The 23,653-nt window shown below is 40.1% G+C and overlaps 1 protein-coding gene across 3 annotated transcripts in view; it reads right to left on the bottom strand.

Annotated features, from left to right (window-relative positions):
- The window catches only part of chd7 (chromodomain helicase DNA binding protein 7), a 343,180-nt gene that overhangs the window by 299,974 nt on the left and 19,553 nt on the right, over window positions 1-23,653 (bottom strand). For all 3 annotated transcript variants that reach the window (XM_060822645.1, XM_060822642.1, XM_060822647.1), the window contains exon 2: window positions 9,294-11,131. In XM_060822645.1, coding sequence (XP_060678628.1) covers window positions 9,294-10,940 — 1,647 coding nt within the window. In that variant the 5' untranslated portion in view covers window positions 10,941-11,131. The remainder of the gene's footprint in view (window positions 1-9,293; window positions 11,132-23,653) is intronic.

The raw sequence follows: 23,653 nt of genomic DNA, 5'->3' as shown, positions 1-23,653 counted from the left end.
TATTGCAGGCAGTGCATTCCACGCCCGTACTACTCCAAGTAAAGAAACTACCTCTGACATCTGTCCTATATCTATTACCCCTCAATTTAAAGCTATGTCTCCACTTGCTAGCCATCACCATCCGAGGAAAAAGGCTCTCGCTGTCCAGCCTCTCTAATCCTCTGATTAACTTACATGTCTCAATTAACTCACCTCTCTACCTTCTTCTCTCTAATGAAAACAATTTCAAGTCCCTCAACCTTTCCTTATAAGGCTCTCCCTCCATGCCGGACAACAACTTCGTAAATCTCTTCTGTACCCTTTTGAAAGCATCCCCATCCTTCCTATAATGCAGTAACTAGAACTGTATACAATACTCCAAGCGTGGCCACACCAGAGTTTTGTATAGTTGCATAACGACCTCATGGTTCTGAAACTCAATCCCTCCAGTAATAAAAGCTAACACACCGTATGACTTCTTAACAGCTCGATCAACCTGGGTGGCAACTTTGAGGGATCTATGTACATGGACACAGAGATCTCTCTGCTCATCTACACTACCACGAATCTTACCAATCGCCCAGCAATCTTCATTACTGTTACTTGGTACTTAGATTCCAACTATTTACTATTTTTCAACAATCTAGATTAAAGACTTGGATACAGGAGAAAAAAGTATCATCTGCAAATTTGACTGTAGTACAAAGTGGGAAAGTAAGCTGCAATGAAAAACTAAGATATTTATGAACAGATATGGATAACAGATAGGCGAAAATTTGGTAGATGGAGTTTAACATGGTTATCCATTTCAGTTGGACTGACTAATAAGGAGGTTGAGTAGACTGGACCTGGTAAATAAAAGAATAGAGACAGTTTTATTGAACATGTAATATTCTTAGTGGACTTAATAAGGTAGATGTGGAAAGGTAGTTTTCCCTTATGGATGTTTAGGACTAGATGTCATCATCGCAGAATAAGGGGTCACCCATTTAAGACAGAGATAGCGAGGAATTTCTTCTCTCAAAGAATCAAGAATCTGTGGAATACTTTACTGAAGAGATAAAGACTGCATCATTTTAATATATTCAAAGCCGAGGCAATATTTAAGCAGAAAGGGAATCGAGGGTTATGCAGAAAAGACAGCAAGGTGGAGTTGAGGATTGTCAGATTAGCCATGATCGCATTGAGCGGCAGAGCAGACTTGATGGGATGAATAGCCTACTTTGGCTCCTCGTAGATAGATGTTGCATAGTTCCATTAGGTACAAATCAAGAAGTTTGCTAAATCCTGGGAAAGATTTAAAAACATGGGAAGAGGAAATGGAGCTTGATTAATTTACTACCACGACAACTATGCCAGATCTAAATTAGATTTGCAAATCAATTATCTGAAAAGTTTTCTTTTCAAAACAAAACTATTCATTAGTATGGGACAAATGCATTAAGAAAACATTCAAAACTCCATAGTCGATAACTCCATACTCCATCATGCCGAATATCAACTGGAAGTATCAGGACTATTGCATGGACACGGCAAGCATTCGGGGTGGGTGCCTTCAATGTTCATCACCAAATGTGGCTGGGAACATCATTACTGTTCAGTTGGCTAAGTTTTAAATGACATAACTCTGGACTGAGCTGAGAACAGGCGGAGGGGGAAAGGGGGAAGAACTTACTTGACCTTGCCCTTACCTTGCCCAGGTGTTGCAAATGCCTCTGACCGTATTGGTAGGCATGAGAACCGCTCAGCCCTGGTGAAAATAAAGCCCCGTCTTCACATCGAGAGTACGCTCCATTGTATTGTGTGGTATTACCACAATGCTAAATGGGATAAACTTCCAACAGATCTAGCAATTTAAAAACTTAGCATCCACAAGGCACTGTGGGCTGTAAGCAACAACAGAATGGTATTCAATCACAATATGAAAGCCCACTGCCAAAGACAGATCATTACCATCAAGCCAAGAGATCAATCCTGGTTTGAAGATAACTGCAAGAGGGTGTGCCAGGAGCAGCATCAGCATGAGGAAAAGAGCATCCTGGTAAAACTACAGCTAATGACTATTTGCACATAAAATAGCAGAAGTTGCATATAAAACAGAGGACGCAGCACAGACTAGCCAGAGCCAAGTGACCCAACAATTAACAGATCAAATTTAAGCTTTGCAGTCTTGCCACACCCAGTGGGAAATGGATGTGAATGAGCAGATAAGAAGGAGGGAACAGCCCCACAAATATCCCCATTCTCAACAGTGGGGTCACCAGCACATCTGTGCAAAAGACAAGTCTGTGGTATTAGCATCCATCTTCAGTCAGAAATGCAGAGCAGATGATCCATGCTAGCTCCTTGTTGAATTCCACAACACCACAGATTCCAGCCTCCAGGCAATTTGATTCATTCCACATGATAAGAAGAAATAATTGGAGCCACTGAATAGTTAAACAGTGCAAATGTGGGCAATATTCAGGTACAAGTACTGAAGAGGTGCACCAGGGTTGCTGCACTCCTACCCAAATCGCTAGAGCACTACCTCAACAGAGTCACCCACTCAGCAGTGTGAAAATCTGCCCAAATTATATCAGAAAGCAGGATAAATCCAACCCAACCAATTACTGCACCAGACTATTCTTGATCGTCAGCAAAGGCAAAAAGCAGTCAGAGCTATCAAGCATACATTTCAAAATAAACTGCTCACTGATACTCTTGCCAGGACCACTCAGCTCCTGATCTCATTGCAACCTTGGTCCCAACATAGACAACAAATGGTGAAGTTCACAGACAAGTTAGAGACTGCCTTTGACATTAAGGCAGCATTTGGCAAACAGTGGCACTAAGAAACACTGGAATCAATGGTGTACCTGGGAAAGAGGCTCCTAACCAGCCCAAAGGAAGTTAGTTGTGATGTCATCCCATTCCCCCTTCAGTTGAAACAAAACACTCCGAGACAAAGCATAGTTTTACCTCCTTCATCTTTACTCCATGCCCTGGAAGGAGAGAGGATGATTACCCATGTGCAAAGGGACAGGAGTTCATGGTCTTCTCTCGAACAATGGTTTCTCAATGAACTATTGAGTCATTTAACAGGAAGGAGCATCCAGAAAAGGCAACATACATATTAATTGGGTGACATTCAATGAGTATCAATAGCAGAGACCAAGCCCTTTACTGTTACATAATGAGTGTTCTTAACCTTGCAAACTGGATTCATACAATGGATCCTTTTCCCCTTGTTAGCTGACCTCGCATACTGAATGCTTCCAATATTGTTAAATTTCTCTACACAATGATTGATTTTCCACCTTGTGAACCCATTACCCTTACCTGCAGCACCCCACTGTTAATTGTAAGTTCTTATCTGAGTCATGCTCAGCTGAACCACTCATTCCACAAAACTCAACTCTTTCCCTCCCTCCTTATACCTTATAGACTTTCTCAGTGGTTGTTGCAAGTTCATAATTTCAGTCCCAACATATCACTTCATCAAAAAGGTCAGAAATTGAGATATTGACAGATGATTGCACATTGTTCAGTGTTATTCGCAACTCAAACTGAAGTTGGCTGTGTCCATCTATAACAAACAGTGGAAAACATCCAGACTTGGCCTGATAAGTAGCAAGTAACATTCACACCACAGCAAGTGCCAAAGAATCATCTTCAGCAAGAAAAAATCTAACCGTTTCTCATTGACTGTCAATCACATAACCATCATGGAATCCCCAATGTTAATATCAGGGGAATGGGTTCATTGACCAGAAACTAAACAAGCTACATTAAGTATTACTACAAAAGCATGTCAATATAGGAGTTCTGTGACTAATACTATCACTGCCTAACCAAAGTTCATCACTATGTACAAGCCGTATGTCAGGAGTGAGATAGAATACCTTCCACCCGTCTCAACAAGCACTGCTTTAACTCCACTCGAGAAATTCAACGCCACACAAAAAAAAAATCAGTCCATTTGATTGGTACCCAACTCATTACTTTCAACGTTCACTCTCACCTCCACTGCACAGTGAATACCACCTAAAAGAGATACTCATTGAATGTCACCCAATTAATATGTATGTTGCCTTTTCTGGATGCTCCTTCCTGTAAAATGACTATATAGTTCATTGAGAAACCATTGTTCGAGAGAAGACCGTGAACTCCTGTCCCTTTGCACATGGGTAATCATTCTCTCTCCCTCCAGGGCATGGAATAATGAAGGAGGTAAAACTATGCTTTGTCTCGGAGTGTTTTGTTTCAACTGAAGGGGGAATGGGATGACATCACAACTAACTTCCTTTGGGCTGGTTAGGAGCCTCTTTCCCAGTTTCCCATTGATTCCAGGCTCCTTCAACACCTTCTGAACCCTTTAATACCTAGAACAAAAAAGTTACATGGGAGCAATATAACCTGCAAGTTCCCCTTCAAACCACAGACAACACTAATTTGAAAGTAAATCATTTTTTTCTGCTTCAAAAGGAGTGCATGCCTAACAGATCTATCTCTTTGAGGTAACAAGCAAGTTAGACAAAGAAGATCCAGTGGATGTTATCTATTTAGATTTCCAGAAGGTCTTTGAAAAGGAGCTGCATAGGAGACTGCTAAATGGGATAACACAGCATGATATTAGGGGCAAGGCATTGGCATGGATAAAGGATTAGCTAACTGGCAGACAGCAATGAGATTAAAGGGATAATTTTCAGGATGGCAACTGGTGACTAGTGGAGGTCCTCAGCAGTCAGTGCTGGGATCAAAACTATTCACGTTATATATTAATGATCTGGATAAAGGAACTGACAGCATTGTGTTATTTGCAAATGTAGCAACAAAGATAGATAGAAAAGGTAGTGTTGAGAAAGAGGGGAGGCTTCAGAAAAGTGAGTGGGAAAAGTAGTGGTAGATAGAATACATGTGAGAAAGTGATAGGTTATGCACTTTGATAGGAAGAATAGAGACACAGACTTCTTTTTAAAATGGGAAAAGCTTCAGAAATCCGAGATGACATAGGAGCCCTAGTTCAAGATTCTTGTAAGGTTTATATGCAGGTACAGTTGGCAGTTAAGGAGGCAAATGCAATGTTAGCATTCATTTCAAGAGGGCTAAAATATGCAAGCTGACGCTATGAAAGGTTCTGGTTAGATTTTAAGAAGAATACTGTGAGCAGTTTTGGACGCAGGTTTATCAGAAAGGGTATGCTATCACAAAAAAACTAAAAGAAATGTAGATCCTGGGAAGTTGAAATCAAAACAAATTGCTGGAAAATCTCAGGAAATCTGGCAGCATCTGTGGAGAGAAATCAGAGTTAACATTTCAGATCCAGTGATCTTTCTTCAGACTGATGGTAGCTAAGAAAAGGTTGGTATTAATGCAAAAGATGTGGTGGTGGGGGGTGGGGAGAAAGAGAGCACTAAATGACATGTGGAGATGGGCTCAAAGAGACAGAAAAACAGTTGGTCAAAAGGAGTGAATGAAGGTCAGTCTGGGAAAATGAATAGCTGCTAAAGGGAACTATTAACAGCTGACAAAGGGCTACTAGTGCAATTTCAAAAACTTTCACTGGTGTCCACAAGTCATAACTCAAAATTTAAGACAAATGAAGCTGCAGGATTACTCAAAGCCAGTTAAAAATTCTGCAGTTAAGCATTGAGATATAGAGTCATCTTGAGTTCTAAGTTCATAGCTCCCTGAAAGTGGCAATGCAAGTGAATAAAGATGGGAAAGGCAGCAATACAGCATGTTTGCCTTCAGTCAGGGCATTGAGTATAAATGCTGTTAAGTCACGTTGCAGCTGTTTAGTTAGACTGTATTTGGAAGGTGTGTGCAGTTCTGGTTGCCACACGATGGGAAGGCTTTGGAGGGGGTGCAAAAGAGGTTTAACTGCATGCGGCCTGGATTGGAGTGCATCAACTAGAAGGAGAGATTAAACAAACTTGAACTGCTTGCTCTAGAGCACCAGCAGTTGAGGGATAACCCAATTAAATTTTATAAAATTGAGAAATATGAAAGGGTGGGTAGTTCAAGCCTTTTTCCCAGGCTGCAAATATCAAATACTGGGGAGCATAGGTTTAAGATGTGAGGTAAAAAGTTTAAAGGAGGTGCACAAAAAGGAGGGTAAGTAGGTGCATGGAACAAGGTGTTAGGGGAGTTGGTGGAAGCAAACACAATAATGAAGTCAAAGACACATTTAGGTAGACACATGAAATGGCAAGGAATGGAGGATAGGGACCATGTGTAGTTTAGAATGGCATCATGGTCAGTACAGATATGGCAGGCGAAAGGGCCTCTTTCTGTGTTGAACTGTTCAATGTTCTATGCAAGAGTATAGAGAAGTAATTCAATGCCAGCTGGTTGGTGAAACAGTTGGTGAAACACAGTTGAGGCATTGTCTACCAGAGTCAGTTAAGCCTCAAATTTTAAACAACTGTTGTGCAGAGACATGTTACACAAGTTTACTTCCTGATTGATCTCAAAATAATCATAAAACAGAACATTGGAACTCGCATTTTGGTTGTGAGGAAATATTCATTGCAACACGTATTTGTGTAATGTGTATCAGGCAGTACTGATATTTTCAAAAATGTGTGAATTCTTGTATTAAGATCAATGATGCAATTATTTAACAATTTCTCTTCAATAAGAAAGTTGAGGTAATTAATCACATTCAAAAACTTGGAAAATACTTCAAGTTGTATTTTTGCAGCAAACAAGGATGAACAATTATTGTAGTTCTGCCTTGTGTTCTTTAAGCATGTGACACTGCCTCTCCGCCACCGTCCCTTTAAGCCACGATCCCCAATTTATCACAGCCAGTTCATGCCGCATACCACGGTGCCTCCTCCATGCTCCAGCTTATAAAGGCAATAACCCACATGCTTTCTTAACCATAAACCTCCTTAATCGAAGGCTATCCTCCTCATTATTTACCACCCCAGCAATTTTTGTATCATTTGTGATCTTCCTGATCAATCTTCCTACATTCAAGTCCAAATTGTTTATATATACCACAGATGACAAAGAGGTCAATGACCCCTGTGGGACTCCACTGGACATCGGCTTCCAGTCAATAACATCCCTCGACCATCATCCTCTGCTTCCTGCCATTCAGCTGAATTTGGATCCAAACTTCCTTGGATCCCACGGGCTTTTACCTTCACTATCAGTCTCATGCAGGATCTTATTGAAAGCCTTTCTGAAATCCAAAGTAGATTATATTGACTGCATTTCCCTCATCTATACATCTGAAAAATTCTGTTAAGTTGGTCAAACGTTACTTTCCCTTAATAAAACCATGCTGACTGTTTTTGACTAATCCCTACCTCTCGAAGGATTAATTCTATCTCTCCAAACTGCCTCCAACAGTTTACCACCACAGAACTTAGACTGACTGGCCTGTAGTTTCTTGGTTTATCCCTTACTTCCTTTCTGGTACACATTGGCTGTCCTCAGCCTTCTGGCATCTCTCCTGTGGCCAGATCAGAATTGAAAACTATTGCCAACGCTCTTGCTATTTCTTCCCTTGCCTTATTCAACAACCTGGAATACATTTAATCTGAATTTTTAAAAACACACCAAAAGTACTGCAGATGCTGGAAAATAGAAACAAAAACAGAAATTGTTGGAAAAGCTCAGCAGGTCTAGCAGAATCTGTGGCGAGAAATCAGAGTTAATGTTTTAGGTCCAGTGATTCTGCTTCAGAGCAGTTCTGTAAGGTTAGCTCTGCTCTTATTAACCCTTCAATATACTTTAAAATAAACTAGGTTTTTTTTTTAAGTTTCTCCTTGCACATTTTGTGGGGCTTTTGCTGTCTTGAGCCTTCAATGTTTGCCAAATCTTCCTTGTTCTCTTCATCCAGTTTGGTACATCACATGATATCCAGGTTCATTGGATTTGTTGATCCCACTTTTTTTCCTTTACTGGAACACGTTAGCCTTGTACTCTCCCCATTTCCTTCTTGAATGCATCTCTTAGGTTTACCTGCAAGTATCTGCTCCCAATTCACTGAGGCCAAATTATACCTGATTTTATTGGCCTTCCCCTAATTGAGAACATTCATTTCAAACCCACTCTTGCCTTTTCCCTAACAATTATAAATCTATGGAGTTACGATCAGTGCCTGCAAAATGCTCACCCACCAATACTTAAACCATTTCCTCGGCTTCATTACCCAAAGTTAAATCCAGATCTGCCCTCTCATCAGATTTTTAAAATCTATTTCCCACCGTGGCTTGGAGGGAAACGTGCAGGTGATGGCATCCCCATGCTAGTGTTAGCCTTGTCCTTCTAGATAGCAGATGTTATGGGTTTGGAGAGTACCGTCAAAGAAGTATTGCTAAGTGCTGCAATGCATTTTAAAAGGTAATACTGATGCCAGTGGATATTGATGCTGGAAGTAGTGATGCAGCTGGTAGGGACATCAAATTGAATAATATTCACTGAACCAGTTATGAAGTAACAATGCAAAAGATCATAAAAATGGAAGGATCAAATCTCTAATACACTGACTGCAGATTGTTTGCTGAAGGGAGAGAAAGTTTGAAGAATTTCGGCAGAGTGCTGAAGCACAACTTGGTTGGATTCAGCAAGTAGAAGGCTGAGGAAATGAAGTGCACCTAGGAGGATGGACATGTACACAGCAGGGTGCAAACAGGCAGTCTCATGGTGAGGTGATGAAATCTAAATGTCTGAAGACTCAACTCAGTGAAGAGCAGGAGAGAAAACTGGAAGTTTGCAGCAGAATGGAGTCAAAAGGAAATCAGCGATTACACAGGAAGCTTCAAATTTAAGTATGAAAAACCTCAAGGGACACCAAAGATCAGTGATATTGAAGACAACTATAACCACAGAACAGCATCATAGGTCAATACTGTGAGAAACAGTTGTGCTCTCATCTGTCCTACTGGAAAATTTAGGGCTGAAAATGTGTTGCTGGAAAAGCGTAGGTCAGGCAGCATCCAAGGAACAGGAGATTCGACGTTTCGGGCATAAGCCCTTCTTCAGGAATGAAGAAAATTTACTGGAAAATTTAAATCAGAACAGAAAATGCACAAAAATAATTGACATTGGGACCTGCACACCAAAATGTTATATTCATCTCAATCATACATTACTTTATAGATTTTCTTCAAGCTTAGCTAAAATATTAATGGCAGGCTGCATGTGGTTTAAAGAAAATCTCAAGCCAAGAGCTGGAAATTCCATTACTTAATTCACAATAATTGTCATGTTAAAACTCGATGGATATGACTTCCAACACAAGCAGTAATTAACATGCAGAAATCAATTCCATTTTGGATATTCAAACTCGATCGTAATGTAGATACACTTACCTGATGTTGGGCAGGCACTTGTTGCAATGTGGCCTTAGGTGAAGAATGCTGTGACTGGACCCAGGGCTGATGTTGGTGAGATGTCGGAGAAGTCTGATGATGAACTGCCGAGTGCTGTTTCACAGATGGACAAGTTGGCAACTGAGGTTGAAAAGGCTGATTTGGGTGCTGTTGGCCAGACATTAGACGTTCCTGCATCATCTGATCAGCATGATTTCCACTGGGACCAAGTGCACCGACTGGTCTTGGAAGGCTGCCAATATCCCTTGGTACAGAAGGGCTAATGTATTGTGTCTGCATGCTTCTGGGACCAATGCTCCTCTGTCCAAGACCCATGGTACCTGGGGACTGGTGTGACTGCTGAGGCAGGGGCATGTTTGAATAGCTTCCAACCTCCAACTGCATTCCAGCACTGCCAGGCCTAACCTGTGGTGGAGGGGTGCCTGCTGGGTTACTCATAGCTTTCATCGGTGACATTGGTGGTGGAGAAGCATAAGTTCCCTGAGACTGTGTGGGGTGCATAGTTTGTGCATTAATTTGGTTAAGTGGGCCACCTGGATGTATAGTCTGCTGGTGCATTAGTCCTTGGCTTGTGCCACCTGGGAATCCCACAGTATTTGGATAGCGGGGTATTGACTGGTTCACAGATGGGTTACTATTAAGGCCTAGGTTTTGATTGATCCCTGTATTACTGTTAACTAATCCCTGATTAATGCTACTATAAGGATATTGTGAATACTGCCCTGAGCTACTTACAGATTGTGATGGTACCGCCTGGCTACGTGAATTAAAATTTAAGTTTTGTTGTCTGCTACTGGCTTGTTGTGAAGGGTTTGGGGAGAATCTAGGACTGTGAGCAATGGAATCTCCATGGAGAGAATTGGGGGGAGGGGGGTGGGGATGGTACTGCTGGGTTGGAGTGTGACGTAAAGAAGGGCCAATGTTGGGGGTTTGCTGAGGCATGTGAGCTAAGTGGCCTGGTCCTGAAGTTCCCATAAAAGGATTTCCTTGACTGAGGGCCTCTTGACCCTGAGTGAATTGGTTCACCCTCTGCTGCTGAGGCTGGTTGTGCTGCTGCAATGAATAATCACTACGTGTTAGGTAATTCCCCATCTGTTGCATATGTTGAGCGTGCCCTTGCCCCGGAGGTGGGGGCTGTGGTTGTTGCTGTTGCTGGAAGGCAGGTCGGGTCTGATCTGGCACCTGAACAGCACGTGGGCCCCACATGGAGCCACTGTCTACAAACTGCTGTCCACACCTTTCATTCTGCATAGTAGGGTACACACCCATCTGAGCACCACTGTGAGGGACAGGTGGAACCGTGGGGTTATGGTATTGAGAGTGGGGTGATGCCATACCATTCCCGGGTGTATTGCCAATCATTCGGTTAGGCTGATCTACCAGATGTATTTTTTGCTGTTCAAATGGACCAAAATGATCATAATGAGCCAGCTTAGTTTGAGTCTGAGTTGGTGGGGGATGATGGAGAGGAGACTGCATGGAGCCAAATCCTTGATCCATGGGTAATTGCTGCCCAAGAGCATTTACTGGATTTTCTGAAAAACCACATTCTCCAAGACCTTCAAGCCCTTCACTGAAAATGTTCCCATCATCACCAAACAAACTCAGCATACCAGGATCTGCCATCTTCCTTGTGCTCACAGCTCCCCTAATGGCACGAGAAGTGAAGTATTCTGTGCTTCACCTCACCTCGCCGCTTCCCTTTGAGGTGTAAGTCCTCGAAGCCTTAAATCCTATGACTAATCTCCTGTATGTCACTCCACATTTCCTTAATTCGTTTGGACAATTTAGTGTCAGGCAAAGTCTTGATAGAGATCCTAGGGAGAAAATGAAAATAAAATGAAATTGGGAACAAATGGAATGAGTAACGTACACAAAGAGAATCAATAAAGTCACATTAAGATATTCCTTCCTTCTATTGTAAACTCCTGGGAAAACTGAAACAAGAGATGCTAAGCTTTCTAGGGAATTTAAAATGTCAAGCCTGCAAAATTAACGTAAAACCTCCTGATTATTTTTCACTAGAACATCCTGCACAATACACTAGTTATAATTCATGCAAGCACTAACCTGAACCATTAATTCATTCTTCATTTGACTCATCAGTTCTACATTCTTAGTTGCAAAAGAACAAAATGACAAACTGTAGTCACAGCAGCTGCCAGCACACCAGGCAGACAGCTGGACGAATACAGCACAGCACACCATCTGCTCTAGTGAGGCTGAGTGTGTATACCAACCTCTTCCATCGCGTTCCTAACATCCTCATCCCCAAGAGCAGCATATAAGCAGGCAGAATTGTATACATTATGAAATTCAACTAGTGCACAATATTACCTATAGAAAATAGTTCACAGATATTCAAAGAACTAGAATGCCTTAAATAGTAGCAGTAGCTGATAGATGCATAACCCACAACAGAAAATTAACTTGTATGTTAATCATATAAACGCACAGATTCAAGTATATCCTGAAATCAAATTTGAGTATGATCCAAACTGAATTGCTAACACTGCAGTTAGATTCCATTGATAATTCAAATAAGCCTTTGAGAAACGTATATTTGATACAACTTTAAAGTTACTGCTCAAGTGTACAGATACAGCCCACCTGGCCACATGCCAACACAATGGATTGAGAGTCCAGGCCACATTTTCAAAGTGATCTGCCAAAGGAAGCACAGCTACAGGGTTCATCACTCACCCCAAGGCAAACAGATTACTAGTGATGTAACAACCTCCATTTGTGACTAACCGCATATTGCAGCTGGAGTGTCTAGCTGAATACTCTTTCACTATTCAGACAAGGCTAAACAACAGATGACCATTTATTAGTGCATCCAATACTCCATAAAGTTAAACTATCATAACCAGCATTACAGAAATTACAAGGTGAGAAGATCAAAAAACATTGCGATCTAATTATGTCTCTTTTTTCACAGAGCCACGTTTGAAATTTCATCAGGACCAAGTTAGTACTTGTAGCTTGATCTCAATCAACCTGAAATGGACGTCATCGCTTGAGCAATACTGCTAAATGTTTTCTCTGCACCCAACCCACTCAGTTATGTTTTCTTTTTGAAAAAGGATAGAAAAACCAGGATATTCATCAGCCATAAGTATTTTACCACTAGTTTGAACAAAGAACATCATCTCTCAATTTGACAGTGTACATTGCTCAACACTATTCCTGAGCATCCTGGTCAGCGATGACATTCACAAGTACAATTACACAGCATGAAGCAAAGCAGCTTCAGAACCATCTGCTCCTACTGACCGATTTTTTTTATTGAAGTGCAATGATCCTTAATCACTTGCACTGGGGGAAGGAGGCTTTCACATATAAAAAACAAATTTAGAAGCTATCTACAATTCTGCAAGTCCTTCTGCCCAGAAGGAATGGACAAGAAATACAGCAAACCGATTAATCTACCTTTTTAATATTAAAGCAATAACCTAATCACAATGTATTATTTTGTATAATATAATACAAAGAGAGTGGGTAAAGGGTGAAAGAGAAGGTGATTTCACTACCAATATCCTAGTGACAGCACTACATCAAGTGATCTCCCAGCAATTACATCTGCACAAAAAGCAAATACGAAATAAATAGTACACGAAGGGGTAGGACTCAATGGCTAAAAAAAAATTTAGCCACAAATCAATTAGTATTATCGTACTTTTTCTTTTATGGTTCCATGCAGTCATTAATTAACAAATCTGGTCATTGCTTCTATTATTCTGTACTAAAATGATTTCCAGAAGCTTCAGCCTGCCCATATAATAGGTTATTTATTAAACTGTTGACTGTCCCCATAATGTTCCTAGCTCAAACAAGCTCCCCTTACACTTACTATAACATTCCTTTTCTTTTCCTCACCAACCAATGACTGCTGACAAAAATAATTTATCTGTTCCTCTTTCATAGCAGAGCAGTGTGAGAGATTGGATGCAACTTATCCATCATGAACAAGCTGCAGCATAAAGACAGGCTGAGTGTCACAGGATATAAATGGACAAAGGTCACAACAGTAAGCTAGAGTGTTTTGCATGGGACTCTGGCTGTTATATACACATGGCAACCTCTTCTGATAAAACTCTACTACATTAAGAACATTATATAGAATCTACCTACAAAATAAATTGAAGAGTAGGACGTTGTTTAGGCTAGCAATTATATTTTTTACACAAAAGATACTGGCCTAAATTTTGAAGATTTGACACAAATCTAACACTCACTGTAAAAGAATAAAGTTTTTTAAAAAATTAAGATCTTTGTTTATTCACAATACACAACACTAAAGCGTGACAACTAAAATAATAGTCATGGAGGAGAAAGCATCACTACCCCTTACAAACTAGCATGTAATGAATGTTTTCCTTTTTAGTCTGCAAGTATTTTACTAATTTTAAGTTCATGTCTAACACCAAAAAACATTTCAATTGACATAACATAAAAATACTAAACCAGGTACAAAAGCACTGTTGCGCTATGCTCACAACTGACAGACATAACTAAAACAACCAGCATTTATACAAGACCATTTCTGACTCTATTACAAGCTTCCAACTTGATGTAGTGCTGGAATTCAATTTCCAATCGAGGTGTTGTAAATATTGCATTAGATTAGATTAGATTACTTAGTGTGGAAACAGGCCCTTCGGCCCAACAGGTCCACACCGACCCGCCGAAGCGAAACCCACCCATACCCCTACATTTACCCCTTACCTAACACTACGGGCAATTTAGCACGGCCAATTCACCTGACCCGCACATCTTTGGACTGGGGGAGGAAACCGGAGCACCCGGAGGAAACCCACGCAGACACGGGGAGAACGTGCAAACTCCACACAGTCAGTCAGCCTGAGTCGGGAATTGAACCCGGGTTCTGTTTAAGAGAAAGAATAACCCAATCTCTGCCCTCAGGATTTCTACACAGAGTAGCACAGATTCAGGTCAAACACAGGACAACATTAAATTATAATTCTGATGCACTCAACATCCATTCTGTAGAAAGTTGGCAGGAGATGCACATCAGACACATCATCTTGATAAACTTTTAAGAATGCAAAAACTTGACAGGCCAATTTGGGGATCAACAAGTGAGAGCTTTTAAACCCAAAAGGTGAATTATACCAAGTTGCAATTTCATCTAAACTACAAAATAGGTTGAAGCAAAAGCTAGAACACATTTCTGCGTGGCTGAGCTGTCCTGTTGCCAAATTCTCTACAAAAAATGGGAAAAAGTGTTGATGTGTGCGTCAGCATGAAAAACCAAAACAAATTAATGCGTAAATGGATACATAAGCAAAACATAGAATTCTAGCTTCATGTCACTGCATGTTAAGTCCTTGCCCTTTACTTTCATACTGATAGAACCATATATCATTTTGTCAATTAGATATGGTATGCAGCCAGTCAGAGAAAAGTAACATCAGATGTCTTTGTGAATTAATACTCATGTCACTACATTGCACTCCTTGCCTTGCCCAATTCAGGAAACGTAAGTTGAACAAGGTCCAGTTTATTGATTACCCAGAATCTGTCTTGCGATCTACTAGCTTTCTAAAAATATGCTTCAATACCTTTGTCACAAAGGCTACACCATATTAATCCTCGCTATAGCAAGTAACTTACTAGAGGGGAATAAAACAAAATACATTCTTCGCTGATTCCCCAGTAGAGTCTGAACATTCCAGGTGATGGTTAATAAAATTACTCTCAATCCTCTCTGTTAAATTCCACATCAAAGGGAAACACGTTTCACCACATGTCAATGCATTTTTAAACATGGGTGCCAGATGTGTCATTTTCCATTCATGAGGAATCCCCAGGTCTCTAAATTACTGAAAACTTTTACTTGGAAATCCACTTCCCTTTGTAAACAGAGACTTATATCTGGTTCTAGGTTTTTAATCCTGAATCTTTGAAAATAGCTGATACAATTTCACTCAAGATGTACAATCCATTAATTTTATTTCCATCTGCTGTACAAGACCAAAATTTAACATTTTAAAACTTACATCAAATGTGTGTTCAATTGATCTCTCAAACCCTCATCATTCATGATTGTGTACCAGTCACCCAGCAAATGGCTTTATTGGTCTCTAATTGACAATAACTAAAAGTAGTACAATTATTTTCACACTACCTTGGCCATGTTCATTACCTGTGTCTTTCATTCATTGTGTCTTTTCTAATATTTGTAAACATAAATTACTGTTTTTTTATCTGCACAGAATTCTCAAAATACCACTTTTGAGACAAAACTAATTAAAGTACAGTTTTTGATTTACTTCAAAGACATCCAGATAACATTAACAAAACATGTCACTGTTCAGATACTGATAGAACCATATGAATAATTCATTAGTTACAAGCCTACCACTTTTTCAAATTAAAAGGTAACGGTAGTACTAAAGTTTAAAAAAAACAATAAATCACACTGCTCTTGTAAATATGCACTCAAAAGTATACTCTTGCAACTTGAAATTTCCAAATATAATTAAAATCCCAAGAAGCACTTTAGTTAAATGAGATGGCAAGTCTGCATTCAAATCTAATAGCTATTACACACAGTGATCAAGTGAACTAACAAAAACTATCATGGCTTAGCTTAGTATAGGGATGTTCATAGGGAAGGGCATCCACATTACACCCAAAAAAAAAGTGAACTTTATAAATGGTAGGAAGCTAGAAACTGGAAGAAAAGAATCACTAGAAATTGATGGGCTGATATACAAAATAATTTAAAAAGGCTAATGCTATTTGCTAGCCTTCATCCCAAAAGGGACTGCAAGTTACTATAGAGAGTTAGGTAAAGCTCCAACTTGACAGCATGCTGAGTAATGTACCTCAAAAGGAGGATAGAATGAACTTGGAATTGGATACAGTACAACTTCACCAGAATGATAATGGTGTTAAAAATGGGTTAAAAGACAGGAACCCTGGGTATAGAAGATTAAAATGTGAGCTAATTAAGGTGTACAAGATGATTAGGAGATTTGATAAAGATAGCAAGAAAATATTTATCTATAAAATATTGAAAATATTTCACTGTAATATATTTGTGGGAGAGTTCAACAAAAGAGGCATCGCCTCAAAATGAAATCTCTGCTGTTCAGAACTGAGGTCAGGAAAAACATTTGCATAAAGGATGTGAACATTTAAAATTCATCCTTCCCTCCATTCACCCCCCAAAGACACTGAGAAAGCCAAGTCCAACTACCTTTTAAATTGATAATACCACCATAATAAAATCTTGATACGGATGCAAGACAACTAAATGGGTGTTAAAAGATAAATCATAATCTAATTAAATGACAGAAAAGTTTCCTAAGGCTGAATGGTCAACTGGTCGTAAAAGTATATTAAAAAGGTGACAAACCAACACCCAAACTGGCAAGTTATACAATGTTAGTAGGTCTCATCACACAGGTTTGCTTAAGTATTCATTACAATTTGTTCACCAACAGGACCAGACTACGTTAGCTGATATATGCAGACTTCTGCAATTAACTCGCTGAAACTCATTACCAACTTTGTTGAGAATGCCAGCCAAAAATCCTAAAACCAGTTATTGTCAGATAACGAGGTGAGTACTAAAGAAAAATGCACTCACCTTCATCAATCGCATAATGTAGTCAAGTTTTAAACTTAACATTCAAATCATTAATGGGGACCCTATCACATCAAGAAATTTTAAAGAGGTAGACTCCAAACTGCTTTTTCAAAAATAAAGATCTGCAACAATTATAATCAATAATGGGAGTTTGATGACCACCTAACTGGAGGCTCACAGTTTGGCAGTCTCTCAGCTGTAACACAGGTTTCATGGCTAGAGGTGCAGATCACTACAAGAATCTACAATTTACAACAATAAATTGGTCAGTTTTGACAACACCAATTGATCTTACTAGTAGAAAGACAGAGTTGAAACAAAAAATGCCCTGGCCTTCAAGTATAGCACAATGTTCAGGATACTGGAAACACGAATAATCCAGGCCATGTTTATACTCAGATTTCAGAAATTAACCTATTTCCACTAAAAGCATGGTCTTTATTCAAAGTGCAAAAAGTAGAAACCTAGACTTTCTTTTTTCTTCCTCCAATTGCTGCTCCTGCTTTCTTGCCCACCACAGCAAACTCCAATTATCAATCATTCATTTGATTGTATTGCTTCTTGAATATTGCATAATGTGTATGACTACGTAAAATATTTTATATTGGCTTACCATTCATTTCATGTGAAAAGTAAAAGAAATCATACTTGCAGTTTAACTTTGTTCAGGTTCTCTCAGGACTTAAGTAGATTCAGGAACAGCTTTATGTAACAAAACAATGTTCCTGCATAGACTTTTAGATCATGCAACGAGAATAACTTGCATTTAATGCAGCATCCTTAACGGAGAAAAATGTCCCAAGACACTTCATACTGATTATATGAAGAAGGTACGTAGACCAAACAGCTTAGTCAAAGATATGGATTTTAAAGGCTGATTAGGAATTGGAGATAATGAGAGCTGTAATAATGAGAGCAGTCATGAAGGAATTCCACAGCATAACACCTTAAATGGACAAAAGGTAGATATCACTGATTGGGTAGGTGCCCAAGAGTTCACAATCAACTTAACTGAAAACATGAAGGTTACTTCTTTAGGGGTGGAAAAGGTTAGTGATTGGTATTAGAAAAGAGATAGGGAATGCCAAAACTGCAAAGAAATTCAGCCATAAATGGGAATTTTTACATTTGGGATCAAGCAGAACACTTTGGATCATAAACTGCATGAAGCATTAAGTTGAAGGTTTTAAAAAAACATTAAAATAAAATTCTCCCTATGAGATATGTCTTACACTGAGACTCAAGTTTCTTTTCTTTTCCTCCTGCTGAGGGGAATGATCAAGGTACCATAGTCCTACTGGACCATGGGGCTGCTCTTCCATTACAGAGAGATAACTGGTGGTGTTTTAACCTGAGGGTCACCATACCTCAGATGAGGAGAGGCATTGAGAGGGAGAGCACTTCATGGTAATCTCAGCTGGGCATGGGAATTGAACCCACGCCATTGGCATCACTCTACTGAAAACCTGCCATCCGGCCAACTGAGCTGGGTTGCACTTGAGGCAAGATACATTTAAAACATCACCTCAAACAGATCACAAAATTGTTACAGCACAGAAGATAGCCAATAGGTCCATCTTGATCTGCACCAGCTCACAAAACAAGTAAATAATTTGTTGCCACATTTCCATCTTCTCCTCTAAACCCTGCGTATTCCTTTTTCAGATAGAACACAGAACATTACAGTGCAGTGCAGCATAGGCCCTTTGGACCTCGATGTTGCACTGACCTGTGGAATCAATCTGAAGCCCATCTACCCTGCATTATCCCATTTTCATCCATATGTTTATCCAATGAAAATTTAGATGCCCTTAAAGGTGGCGAGTTTACTACTGTCGCAGGCAGTGCATTTCCATGCCCCTACTACTGAGTAAAGAAACTACTTCTGACATCTGTCCTATTATCTATATATCTATCACCCCTCAATTTAAAGCTATGCCCCCTCGGGCTAGCCATCACCATATGAGGCAAAAGGCGCCCACTGTCCACCCTATCTAACCCTCTGATTATCTTATATATCTCAATTAAGTCACCTCTCAACCTTCTACGAAAACAGCCTTAAGTCCTTAACAGCCTTTCCTCATCAGACCTTCCCTCCATACCTGGCAACACCTTAGTAAATCTCCTCTGAACCCTTTCCAAAGCTTCCACATTCTTTGTATAATGCAGTGACCAGAACTGTACACAATACTCCAAGTGCAGCCGCACCAGAATTTTGTACAGCTGCAGCATGACCTCATGGCTCGGAAACTTAATCCCTCTACCAATAAAAGCTAACACGCCGTATGCCTTCGTAACAACCCTAATCAACCTGGGTGGCAACTTTCAGGGATCTATGTGCATGGACACAGATCTATCAGCTCATCCACACTACCAAGAATCATACCATTAGCCCAGCATACTCTATTCCTGTTGTTCCTTCCAAAGTGAATCACCTTATACTTTTTCACATTAATCTCCATTTGTCACCTCTCAGCCCTGGTCTGCAGCTTATCTATGTCCCTCTGTAACCCACAATATCCTTCGGCACTATCCACAACTTTACCGACCTTAGTGTCATCTGCAAATTTACTAACTCATCCTTCTATACCCTCATCTAGGTCAGTTATAAAAATGACAAACACAGTGGCCCCAAAACAGATCCTTGCAGTACACCACTAGTAATGAAGCTCCAAGATGAATATTTCCCATCAACCACCGCCCTTTGTCTTCTTTCACCTAGCCAACTTCTGATCCAAACCGCTAAATCACCCTCAATCCCATACCTCCGTATTTTGTTCAATAGCCTATCATGAGGAACTTTATCAAATGGCTTATTGAAAGCCATACGCACCACAATCACTTAACCTTCATCCACCTGTTTGGTCACTATCTCAAAGAACTCAATAAGGTTTGTGAGGCATGACCTACCCTGCACAAAACCTTGCGGACTATCCCTAATCAACTTACTCCTCTCCAGATGATTATAAATCCTCTCTCTCTTACTTTACCCACAATCGAAGTCAGGCTCACTGGTCTATAATTACCAGGGTTGTCTCTACTCCCTTCTTGAACCAGGGAAACAACATTTGCTATCTTCCAGTCTTCTGGCACTATTCCTGTAGACAATGACGACAAAGATCAAAGTCAAAGGCTCTGCAATCTCATCTCTGGCTTCCCAAAGAATCCTAGGATAAATCCCATCTGGCCCAGGGGACTTAGCTATTTTTACATTTCAGAATTGCTAACTCCTCCTTGTGAACCTTAATCCGGTCTAGTCTAGTAGCCTCTATCTCATTGTGTTTTTCTAGTATGAAACTGACAAAAAAAAATTAATTGACCACTTCCCCTACCTCCTTTGATTCCATGCACAAATTCCCACTACTATCCTTGATTGACGAGAGAAAGATTAGGGTCATTCTTTTATTTCTGACATGTATAGAAAGCTTTAGGGTTTTCCTTGTTCCTACCTGCCAAACTTATTTCCCCTCCTGGTTCTTCTTAGCTCTCTCTTTAGGTCTTTCCTGGCTAACTTGTAACTCTGAAGCGCCCTAACTGAGCCTTCACATCTCATCCTAAATTAAGCTTCTTCCTCCACTTGACAAAAAATTCAATTTCTTTAGTGACCCATAGGTACCTCGCTCGACTGTTATCCCATTCCACCCTCATTCAAAGTAAAATGCTCAGAGAGACAGTATGGTTTTACATCCTTCTCCTTTATGCCGGGCCCCGAGGGAGGGAGAACAATTGCCCATGTGCACAGACACGAGTTCACAGTCTTCTCAGGAAGAGTTTCCCGATGACCTATACAATCATTTTACAAGGAGAAGCACCCAGATAAGGCAGCATATTGACTGGGTGATCGTTACAATCAGTGCACCTCAACAGTTAAGATTATGTTGTCTGCTGTTACACAATGAATGTTCATCACCTTGTTAACTGGACTCATACAATGGATAGTTTTCACCTTGTTAATTGGATGTTACATACTGAATGCGACCTCATCTTGTTAAAGGCTCTAAATAATGAATGCTTTTGCATCTTGTTAACACATTACCCTTGCCTGCAGCACCCCATTAGTTAACTAAGTTCTTATCTGATCTTGAGTTGAGTGTGTTGCTGGAAAAGCACAGCAGGTCAGGTAGCATCTGAGGAGGAAAATGAACATTTCGAGCCAGAGCCCTTCCTGATGAAGGGCTCCAGCCCGAAGCATTGATTTTCCTGCTCCTCGGATGCTGCCTGACCTGCTGTGCTTTTCCAGCAACACACACGACTCTGATTTCCAGCATCTGCAGAAGTCACTGTCTCCTTATCTGATCAGAGTCATGCTCAGCTGAATATCTTGTTTCACAAAATTCAAACTTAACTCTTTCCCTGCCTGCTTATACCTTCTCATTCCCTCCTTTTATCATTTTATGATAACCACCGAGATGGCACTACCAGCTTTCATAAGTCAGCATTTAAGCAAGTTATTGACACAGCATACAATGATTATAACAAAAATTATTAGTCTGTTACAGTAATTAGAGTTGAAGAATTCTCCCACGTGGAAAAAATTCACCAATAAAGTTCTTAATCCACTGTCCTTAGTGACCCCTCCAAGTTAAGTAGAAATGAGCCAGTTCTCCAAAATCTCCTTCAATAAGTCCAACCTAAAAACAAAATCCAGTCTGACCTTGCATCACTCCTCAGAGAAATCTGACTTCTTGGATAAGGGCAGTTAAATTTTTCACAAAACTGACAAGACTTCAGTCCTTGCAGAGATGCTTCAGATGGAGGATATCAGCGCATCGGAGCGTGCAGTGCAGTAGCAGCAGCAGGAGGCTAGGTGAATGCAGCATTATTTTCTGCATCTGCTCCCGCTCTGCTGTTAAATGTAACAAAGCCAACTGGCTGTTGTGATGTTAGCTTTATCAGTGAGCCTTCATATCCCTTAAATGATTAAAAGAGAAGGTAAAGCTCACATGGTTTAATGTGTATAGGAAGGCCACTGACAAAAAGTGTACCGACCTCCTCTTCGCTGTTGTCAATGTCTTCACTTTTCATGCTCCTGACTGGGGAGCTGATTGAATCCATTGGATCACGTTGTGGAGGGGTGGGCGGTTGTCCGAAGGTGTGCTTTACCTATGAATGGAGAAACTCTAGACTATGTCAGCTGCTAAACTCATGATTTGGAGCATCTATCAAGTCTTCTTTCAGCCTACTTTCTCCAAAAATGTTCCATTTTTCTACCTTAAATTCCTCAAATTGTGAGAAAACTTTTCAAATGTCTTCATACCTCAAAGTGCAACACCCAAAGCTGGACACAATACTCAATTGAAGCAGAACCAGTGTTGTTTACAACTTCAACATAATCTCCTAAGTCTTGCATCCTATACTCCCATTAATAAAGGTTAGGATATTGTATATTTTAGTAACCACTCTCTCAATTTGCTCTGCCAGCGTAACAGACTTGTGCACACCTACACCAAGGTCTCTTTGCATTAGAGATTTGGGTGCTTTATATAGTCTCTCCATGATTTTTGCAGCAAAACAAACTCAGATGTTTCATCACCCACAAACTCAAACATTACCCGAAAATCAAGGTTTCTAACACGGACCCCTGGGTTATTTCACTACACATCATCCTCCAGCCCAAAAAACATTCAACTACCATTGCTCTGTTTCAGCTCACTCAGCTACTTCTATGTTGCTACTATCCTTTTCTATTCCATTAGCTACCACTTTGTCCACAAGTCGGTTGTATTGCACTTTTGGAAGCCCATGCACACCACGTCAACAAGCATTACCCTGCCTAAATTTCTATCCCTTCAAAAGCCTCCAGCACAGTAATTAATCAGGATTTCCCCTAAGAAATGCCATGCTGGCTTCATTTCATTGACCCACATTTGCTCAAGTGACTTATATTTTCTCCAAATGATTGCTATATATGTTTACTTCATTTAACTTAACTTCAGGTACTGCTTTGATTCCATTAACAAAAAACAGAAGAGTTCAGAATTTAAAGAATAGTGCTGCCTGCACACAAGAGCAGATAGCAGGAGGACAACATCACTGCTAGAATACAGAATCAAGCTGGAGAAGTGAAGGCCTGGTGGTTTCATCGCTAGATTGTTAATCCAGAGACCCAAGTAATGTTCTGCATACCAATGTTCAAATTTTGCAGGTCCCCAGCAGATACTGGAATTTGTCTTCAATAAAAATCTGGAATTAAGAGTCGAATGATGACCATGTGGCCATTGTCAATTACTGGGGGAAAAAACATCTGGTTCACAAGTATCCTTTAGGGGACTTCCTTGGTCCGGTCGACATGTGACTCTAGACCTTATAGCAACATGATTGACCCCTATCAGCCCTCCTGGGCAATTAGGGACAGGCAATAAATGCTGGCTAGCCAATGACACCCACATTTCATGAATAATTTGCAAGAAAGTTACAAGGCGTAAAAAAAAGCTTAAATTATTTGGTGTGAGCAAAGAAACTTGTAACATGACAGGTGTATAAACTAAACCTTAGTGTTTTTTAAAAAAAAAGATACAAAACACTATTTTGTGCAGTTACTGATATCGTATTAAGTCAGAAATTATTCCTTCCCTCAATGGCAGACCCAAATGAAATGATAGCCAAATCAAGACCTCAGCAATTACCTGCTCTGGCATCAAAATAGATTAAGAATGGTTCAAATACACCAACTGTAAAATCATTTCCATTTCAAGTTGTGATTCAAGAATCATGTGAT

This window comes from Hemiscyllium ocellatum, chromosome 4 (genome assembly GCF_020745735.1).
Source record: "Hemiscyllium ocellatum isolate sHemOce1 chromosome 4, sHemOce1.pat.X.cur, whole genome shotgun sequence".
In the NCBI taxonomy this organism is placed as follows: Eukaryota; Metazoa; Chordata; class Chondrichthyes; order Orectolobiformes; family Hemiscylliidae; genus Hemiscyllium; species Hemiscyllium ocellatum.
The sequence above is the reverse complement of the archived record's forward strand: the minus strand, read 5'-3'. Positions and strand labels throughout refer to the sequence as shown.